Raw genomic sequence first — 9,217 nt, forward strand, 5'->3', positions numbered from 1 at the left:
AATTTATAGAGGAAACCTTTATCTAGCGTAATGCTAACAGGCTAATTCATATTCATCTTCTTAGCTTAACAACGTTAGCATCTTATTCGTAGCTTCCTGAAGCATACTGCTAACGGTGCGTGTCGGGAAAGATCGTATTCGCGCACGTGAGTTGCGACGTGAGTTGAACGCACGTGAACGCCGCCACAAAGTCGTAATTCCGAGTGGGGAGACTCGGGATTTTCTTTGAGCCCGGCGTTTCAGAGTTTGGGGGCGTGCCGGTTATAAAACGTGGTGGAATCAACGGCCGCAACGTCTGTAGTCGACGGTAAATTTGTTGAGAGATAACCGCCTGCACAAAATACGACAGCGTTGCACAATTACGATATAATACGTAACGATAAGGTTTACAGCGGCTTCGTAAAGTGATGGAAAACCTAAAAGAGCAAAACACACCCTCTGCTCATGTGGGTTAAGTCACAAGAGCACTGCTGCTAGACAACCAAATAAATACAGCGAGCTAATACACGAGGCTAACAATTTAGCTACCTAGCTAAGTCTTTTATACGAGCACAGTGACAGTGGAAATGTGACCAAATCAGTGTCATTTTCCTCAGAAGTGTTGCTAAATTAGCTTGAAAAATAACTAAAATGGCCTGCGGTAAGAATTAGCATTGATAGGATAGTTAGTTAGCTAGGTTATTGAAGTAACAAAATATAACATATCTATCTGTTTAAAATTAGCTAAGAAATAAAACACGGTATTTATATCATGGCAGATATACTGTATTATTTCGCTAGCTAAACACTACCTGCGTTAGCTAGGTAGCTAGCTTGTAGTAACAATCATCACTGGTCGCTAACTTCACCCACATCAGTGTTTAATATAACTAGCTAGCTACATTACTCAAGCATTTAAACATAACTTATATCTTTAATATAAATAGATATATTATTAAACTAGCAGCTACATAACCTAGCTAGCTAGCTATCTTGTAGTAACGACTATCATTGATCGTTAGCTTGAGGACCTCACCTACATTACTGTGTTAAGATCGCTTGACAGCTAGTTTATAGAAGTAGCTAAACATAAATATCGTAACAATGTAGCTAGATAAAATTAAGCTTCAAATAAAGTAAATAAGTTTGCTATATTTTTTCACTAGCTAATCGCTACCTACATATCCTAGCTTTAGCTATCCTGTTGTAACAATCATCACTGATTGCTAACTGAAGCGCCTCATCCGCAGAGCAGAGTTAATTTACAGATTGCTATGTTTAGCTACTGAAAGAACGTATCGTATTTGAGTGAATACGTACTTTTATATAGCTACTGTAGAGATAAGTTGTTTATGTTTTGCTACTTGTTGTTTTACAGCTAGGGATACAGACGTGTGTGGTACTTTATTTATTAGCTAGCTTGTCGTTTATGTTTAGCTAAAGTTTCTACGTATGCTAGCAAGGCTATTACAAATCAAGCTCATTCTAATTAGGTAGCGTTTGCAAAGTTTACCGATATTTATCGATTTCGTAAAATAATCAGTCACATACAGCTGGGTGCAAAAGTTTGTGCTTCCTTCGCCCTAATAAAGGATGACGGTTGACGCGAGGAACAGAATTGTTTACGGTTAACTTAATATAAGATGTCATTCGGCGTTATCTTTTGCGTGTGGAAGTGATTTAGCTAATCTCGCTGACATCGTGAGCGATTGTCAGTATGTCTTCACGCCGCCCTATCGAGAAAGAAAAGTGGGCCGTGCGCTTACGACTAGGCGTGGAATGAATGAATTAATGAAGGAACGAATGATTGAACGAACAAACAGCACAAGTCTGGAGATTATTTTCCTCGCTTCTTCCTCTTTCGTTTTGACTTGTGGTGCGTATAAATATGAGGACCGACGAATTCACCTCCCACACGCCAGGATAGATTTGTTCCTCGGAAACCGGTCCGATATAGAATCAAAAGCAAACTCCTACACACACCTACATCCACCGTACACGCTCTCACACACACACACACACACATCTATTGAGCTACGATTAAGAACAAAACTCGTATAGTCCTCCTAAAGTAGCTTACACTATACAAACCACCGATCATTACCCAGAATGCCGCTCACCTGTCACATCCGGGACCGACAGCGCCGAATGAGTCGCAGCCGCAGGGCAGGCAGCCGACGGTGCCGTTGCTGAAGTGGTCTTCCTCACACTCCTCGCACTGGAGCCCTGTGTATCCCGCCATACACACACACTGTCCCGTGTCGCGGTCACAATCGTCCGGGTCCAACACGCCCTCCGTGCTGCAGTTACACACCAGCTCTGTGTGTGTGTGTGTGTGTATAAAAAAGACAGAAACATGACATTTTTTAAGTACAAAAAAATTTATAATAATAATAAGAAGGAGAGGAAGAAGAAGAAGAAGAAGAAGAAGAAGAAGAAGAAGAAGAAGAAGAAAAAGTGATGAGTAAAAGACATGTCATGTATTTAATTATTTAATTTTAATTTATTTGACTTGTTTTTTTTTTTTTTTAAACGTTATCTAAATCTACATTTCGTATTTATGAATGCTCGGATCAGACAATTAAATCAAAATGAGATTTCTGGATATTATTTGATATTGTTTATTTACTAATTCGATTTTCCCTGTAGTCTCTCTTTACTGAATTAAATGTTTTAAAAAAGCTTTTTTTAATTTATACTCGAAATCAAATAAATAAAATTGTAAAAAAAAAAAAAAAAAAAAAAAAACCATAATAATAATAATAATAAGAATTTTAAATGATGATTAAAAAAAACTGGCAGATATGATGATTAAATTATTGATATTGTGATTTGAATTTTTTTTTTTTTACTAACTTATTTATTTTTTATTTTTTTATTTATTTTTACTACCTTGCTTTTTATTTACAGATACGTTTGCTTCTTTCTAGAAAGATTCTCAAAATAAGCAAAATTATTTGCCAATAAATAATAAATAAACAAAAGATTTTAAACATAAATTACATTTTTAAAAATGTTCTGGAACCAGGTTTTTAACGGCCGTGTATTCGTTTCATTCATCTCTTAATGAGCGTTAGCATTCGCTTAAATTAGCTTGTATTGAATATATTTTTATTTACTAAAACGTTAATTGTTTATTCAATTGTTCGATTTTTCGAACTGGGTTAATTACCTAATACCGTGTATAAAATGCTACACGCAATTTTATATGATATAAGCGCGTTAGAATAATCGGCACATTTCAAAAGGTAATAATAAAAATCGTGAGTAAGAGGTTTTTTTTTACATGCAGCTAGATTACAGTTTTCTCAATCAGCTGCACATTTCCCATAATGCACTTCATCCCGTCATAGGATGTGGCATGAAAGGGCACTTGCTGAACAAAACATCATTTGTATGCGCCGCTGCATACACACACACACACACACACACACACAGAGAGAGAGAGGTGGAGATCGTCTGTATAAACACCTCCGGGTCCTAAGGGGGGTCATGGACAGCCCGGTTAAGCTTCTTACAGCTCTCATTCTGACGGCTTACACACGTCTGCGTAAATGAGGAGGAGTGCAGGGATTCTGTCATAGTAACGGGAGGGAAAAAAGAAAGAAAGAAAACCTGATAACATGGCGGCGTGAGAGGTTTAGGAGGCGTATTAGCAGTGCAGTTTTGCTCTGGTGTAAGTCAGGCACAGATACAATCATTTATTCAAGATTTCGCAATCGAGTGGCGAGAAAACGGTGCACAATTATTACATAACGCTCTCGTTGCAGCGATCTGAGATGTGAGGTGAGAGCCCACAATCCGCGTTTCCATAGAAACAAATTTACTCACGTGAACACGAGGCTCATTCACAGTTAGTTTCCCCGAACCTTTGGGTTTCATTCATTATTCTTCAGTCAAAGGCTTCGCTCTATGAACCGCTTCGTCCTGAGACGTTATGTGGCGAGTTGTAACGTAGACACTCCCGGTATTCAAGTCTTCCTTTTGCTTTTTATTTTTACATTTAAAAGACGGACAAATTTTATTTTAGTTTTAGCTGATACGTTGTTGTGTATGTGCGTTGCCATGGCTTTGTATGTTACGCTTATATTATAAACACTGTATAAGGTAGACTAAATTGCAGCTGAACTGGAAATCGCAGCCGCGTGTATGACAATTTAATCCCCAGGCAAACTTGTAGAACTGTGACCTGGCTAAATATCAATAGTATGATAAAGTGTCTTTTTCTGAAAGTAACAAGTAACGCAAAGCAGCAAGTAGCTGAAATTAGCAAGTAGCTGAATGTAAGAAGTAACAAGAAGCTGGAATGTCAAGTAACAAGTAAAATAAGAAGTAAAGTAATGAATAAAGTAAAGTAAGAAGAAAAGTAAGTAGTAAAGTAAGGTAAGAAGTAAACCAATGAGTAAACTAAGATGTAAAGTAAGAAATAAAGTAAGAAGTAAACCACTGAGTAAAGTAAGATGTAAAGTAAGATGTAAACCACTGAGTAAAGTAAGAAGTAAAGTAAGATGTAAAGTAAGATGTAAAGTAAGAAGTAAAGTAAGATGTAAAGTAAGAAGTAAAGTAAGATGTAAAGTAAGAAGTAAATCAATGATTAAAGTAAGAAGTAAAGTAAGATGTAAAGTAAGAAGCAAACCAATGAGTAAAGTAAGATGTAAAGTAAGATGTAAAGTAAGATGTAAAGTAAGAAGCAAACCAATGAGTAAAGTAAGATGTAAAGTAAGAAGTAAAGTAAGAAGTAAACCAATGAGTAAAGTAAGATGTAAAGTAAGAAGTAAAGCAAGAAGTAAACCAATGAGTAAAGTAAGATGTAAAGTAAGAAGTAAAGTAAGAAGTAAACCAATGAGTAAAGTAAGATGTAAAGTAAGAAGTAAAGTAAGATGTAAAGTAAGAAGTAAAGTAAGAAGTAAAGTAAGAAGCAAACCAATGAGTAAAGTAAGATGTAAAGTAAGAAGTAAAGTAAGATGTAAAGTAAGAAGTAAAGTAAGATGTAAAGTAAGAAGTAAAGTAAGAAGCAAACCAATGAGTAAAGTAAGAAGTAAAGTAAGACGTAAAGTAAGATGTAAAGTAAGAAGTAAAGTAAGATGTAAAGTAAGATGTAAAGTAAGAAGCAAACCAATGAGTAAAGTAAGAAGTAAAGTAAGAAGTAAAGTAAGATGTAAAGTAAGAAGTAAAGTAAGATGTAAAGTAAGAAGTAAGAAGCAAACCAATGAGTAAAGTAAGAAGTAAAGTAAGACGTAAAGTAAGATGTAAAGTAAGAAGTAAAGTAAGATGTAAAGTAAGATGTAAAGTAAGAAGCAAACCAATGAGTAAAGTAAGAAGTAAAGTAAGATGTAAAGTAAGATGTAAAGTAAGAAGTAAAGTAAGATGTAAAGTAAGATGTAAAGTAAGAAGTAAAGTAAGATGTAAAGTAAGAAGTAAAGTAAGAAGCAAACCAATGAGTAAAGTAAGAAGTAAAGAAGTAAAGTAAGATGTAAAGTAAGAAGTAGAGTAAGATGTAAAGTAAGAAGTAAAGTAAGAAGCAAACCAATGAGTAAAGTAAGAAGTAAAGTAAGATGTAAAGTAAGATGTAAAGTAAGATGTAAAGTAAGAAGTAAAGTAAGAAGCAAACCAATGAGTAAAGTAAGAAGTAAAGTAAGAAGTAAAGTAAGATGTAAAGTAAGAAGTAGAGTAAGATGTAAAGTAAGAAGTAAAGTAAGATGTAAAGTAAGATGTAAAGTAAGAAGTAGAGTAAGATGTAAAGTAAGAAGTAAAGTAAGATGTAAAGTAAGAAGTAAAGTAAGATGTAAAGTAAAAAGTAAAGTAAGAAGCAAACCAATGAGTAAAGTAAGAAGTAAAGTAAGAAGTAAAGTAAGAAGTAACATAATGATTAAAGTAAAGTAAGAAGTAAACCAATGAGTAAATTAAGAAGTAAAGTAAGAAGTCAATTAAGAAGTAAAGTAAGGAGTCAATTAAGGAGTAAAGTAAACTCAGGACCTTCCTATGTGTTTTTGTGCACAGCATACTGAAACCACAACGACCTGAGACGTCCATTTTAGAGATATATTCTGAAATTCTCAGATTTCTTTACACAGGAAGGTGAGCAGCCCTACCGGTTTTTATTATGTCCTAGCAGACGGGAATCATGCTGTCTTCGAGCTCATATCTGGGTCAGACTCGCTGTGGCGTAAAATCAAACGTGTGACACAAGTGGTCCAGAAAATTGAAGAGGAAAAAAATAAAGGGTTGGATTTAAGGCGATAGTTCCAAGTAAAAATAACCTCATCGCTCCAGGGCAAAAAAAAAAACAAAACAAGAAGTAAAACAAGACAACTCCAGACATCAAACATCAAACATGATGGATAGATGTTCTCATTTTCACATTTCCATACGAGTGTAGTGAGTGAACAGGTTTTATCCGAGCCACGTCGTGAATCTGTATCTGTATACAGTTGAAACACGATGGAGGTGCCACTATTTTGTGTGTGTGTGTGTGTGTGTGTGTGTGTGTTGACACCTGATACCTGAAGCCTGCCAGGGACCGTATACGTCTTTCGGAAACCTCTCATATAAACCGTATAAGGAATCCCTGTATGTTAGATCTTTTATTCTTTTCACGTTTCCATACGAAACCTTCTCAAGTGTCCAGGGGAAGTCAGGACGTGACGCTCGGAGCGTTTCCCGAAGGCGGCGTATACAAGCCCAGCCTTTTGTCTCCGATACTACGAGCTCATGCTATAGGAACAACAGCTGCGGTCACGGTCGTGGGGTTACGCAAAGGTTCCTGCCTGACGTTGGCCTCCCTGTTTTTTTGGGGATCGAGCTTCGTGACCAGGGTTCACCTGGACAGAGGAGGAAACCTCGAAAGGATCTGCTCCTAAAAAGAACAATAAAGTTTTTTTGTTTTTTTTTTACAATGATCAAACATTAGCGGAGCGGCCTCAGCGCCTCAGTAAACCGTCTTCCAAGACGTGTTCGCTTTAGTAGTTTGGCGCTGGAGCTCGCACTGAACGCGTGATCATTTCTGCTCATATGGATCGCCTGTAGTGACGACGCCATGCAATCTAACAAATAATCTCAGCAAAATATCTTTACCGCTGAAATAAATAAATGTAAAAAGAGGAACTTCACTGCATTATCATCCGTATCACTTCCAGTTTTCGGCAGTCATTCCGCATTTCAAATGAGTAATACCGTCAAGTGAGGCATTATTTATTTATTTATTTATTTATTTTACCCAAAATGGCCGCCGTCCATTACATTACAGTGTTTGGCTACATGTCGAGGTGCTGTTCGTGTTTACAGAAGACAATCCTAAACAAATTGTTAAAGAAAATCTACAGAAAACGTTTCATGCGGCATAGACTTCTGTTACTCTGTCGCGTTGATAACGTAAAAACGCAAACTTTACCCGTCGGACATGTCTGAGCGAGAGCGTTTGGGGTAAATAGACTGGAGCTGGATCTTTTAAGCGCACTGCACAAAATATAAAGTGTACATAACAATCATCAGACTTGACTGCTTTACGATGTGATTTCCAAGCGATTTAGGCCGAGGAAAGTGCTAGAACACGCTGAGTCATGCTGTTACAGGAAAATAATCAACCACGGGGTGATCTGATGAAGAACGAAGCCCGTTATTTTCCCATCACGGCACGTTCTGACTCGACTCACACCACGTCGGTTTGTCCACGATGACGCCTTTATTCATTAACGAATCACGTTTTTGTACTTTTTATACAAAACGTTGAAAGTCCTGTTCTCTGTAGACAGCCGTTCTCTCATGAGGATCTCCTTTTTTTCCCCTCTCAGACAAAAGAAAACAAAAAAAACAAAACCCCCTAGCTTGTCAGGTTTACGAAACTGTCCTGAAGATGTCAGAAAACAACTTTAAGCGTTAAAAGCGCTGACACTGGAGACTCCTTCCTTTAATGTCAGATAAACATCTCCTCACAGAAAACTCAAGATTTTTATTACTTCATTTTGGGGTTTTTTTTTTTTGAATGTTTCACCATAGGACTGGCACCCTGTCCAGGGTGTACCCCGCCTTGTGCCCGATGCTCCCTGGGATAGGCTCCAGGTTCCCCCGCGACCCTGAAAATGAGTAAGCGGTAGAAGATGGATGGATGGATGGAAGGATGTTTCACCGTAGCTGAATACCCTGACGTTTTCATACGTGTGTCCGGATATCCGATATCTCCTGATGGAAATGTAAAGATGTTATTAGACGCGCGTATACGAGCCATCAGTGGACGTCTGGGTTTGGTGTTAAAGCATGGGGTCAAACTCTAGAACCAGACACGTCTCGCATTGATTTAATGACCTGCTTTTTTTTTTTTTTTTTGAGGCCTGTAAAGCAGACGATGATGCGGTGCAATAAAAATAAATGGGTGTCTTTGGTTGGTCTGAGAATAAAAGCCACACAGGACGGTGGAGGACACGAGGCCTGTTGATGGACGCTGTCAGAAGAAGAAAAAAAAATGCTTTCTTTTATCTCGGGTATAGAGTACAGGAATTAGTTTTTAGAGTAATACGCCAAGGCCAGAGACAAGGAATTGTATAGAATATGATGGAAATACTTGATGATGTTGCGCAGAACTTGCTGGGAACGCGTCGACCTGAGGATCAGAGGGTAATCAGACTCACCTTGGGAATTGTCTGAGGTTGTGATAACCCCTGCGTCCTGAGCTTTATCAGACACCGCGCTCTGGCGTCTTTGTACCAGCAGACGCGCAGATCTGGGTTGGTGGAGCTCCTGGAGCGCAGAATCCTCTCCCAGACGCGCCGGGGATGGGGTGCTGGGACCGCTGGTGGGTGGCTCGATGGTGGTGTGCGCATCTGCGGACAGCACGGTGGGCGCTGGAGTCAGGCCGGTGAAGGATGCGCCGCCTGGGACGCGCAGGCTGGACTGAGGATTTGCGTCACCTGAGCTGAGTATCTGGCGAGGTTTCCGCACCGCATCGTGCGCGCAGGACCACCCGAGGCACACAAGCGCGAGGACTGAGAACGCAGGAGACGCGGACATCATCATCATCACCATCATGAGCATCTCTCTCTCTCTCTCTCTCTCTCTCTCTCTATCAAACCTTCTCCTCAAACAACAACGGCGCTTCTGCGATCCGTCCTCCAATTTCCATTGGGTTATTTAAAAAAATATAATATATATACATATAATAAATAACATTTCACTCCAGACTGCGTCCTACTCCATTACATCCAACACGGACCCCAGAAAAAAATTCCCTTCTTTTATCTACAAT

At 38.5% G+C, this 9,217-nt stretch overlaps 1 protein-coding gene across 2 annotated transcripts in view; it reads right to left on the reverse strand.

The window, feature by feature from the left end:
- The window catches only part of si:ch211-158d24.2 (multiple epidermal growth factor-like domains protein 9), a 31,854-nt gene extending 22,637 nt beyond the window's left edge, over positions 1 to 9,217 (reverse strand). Inside the window, exons 1-2 of one of the 2 annotated variants that reach the window (XM_053624079.1) lie at positions 8,604 to 9,217; positions 2,100 to 2,298 (exon numbers count right to left, since the gene is read on the reverse strand). In XM_053624079.1, the coding sequence (XP_053480054.1) occupies positions 2,100 to 2,298; positions 8,604 to 9,006 (602 nt within the window). In that variant the 5' untranslated portion in view covers positions 9,007 to 9,217. Of the gene's footprint in view, positions 1 to 2,099; positions 2,299 to 6,071; positions 6,610 to 8,603 lie in introns of those variants that run through there. The other variant, XM_053624080.1, reaches the window with a different exon arrangement.

The sequence above is a fragment of the Ictalurus furcatus genome, chromosome 5 (genome assembly GCF_023375685.1).
Source record: "Ictalurus furcatus strain D&B chromosome 5, Billie_1.0, whole genome shotgun sequence".
NCBI classification, from domain to species: domain Eukaryota; kingdom Metazoa; phylum Chordata; class Actinopteri; order Siluriformes; family Ictaluridae; genus Ictalurus; species Ictalurus furcatus.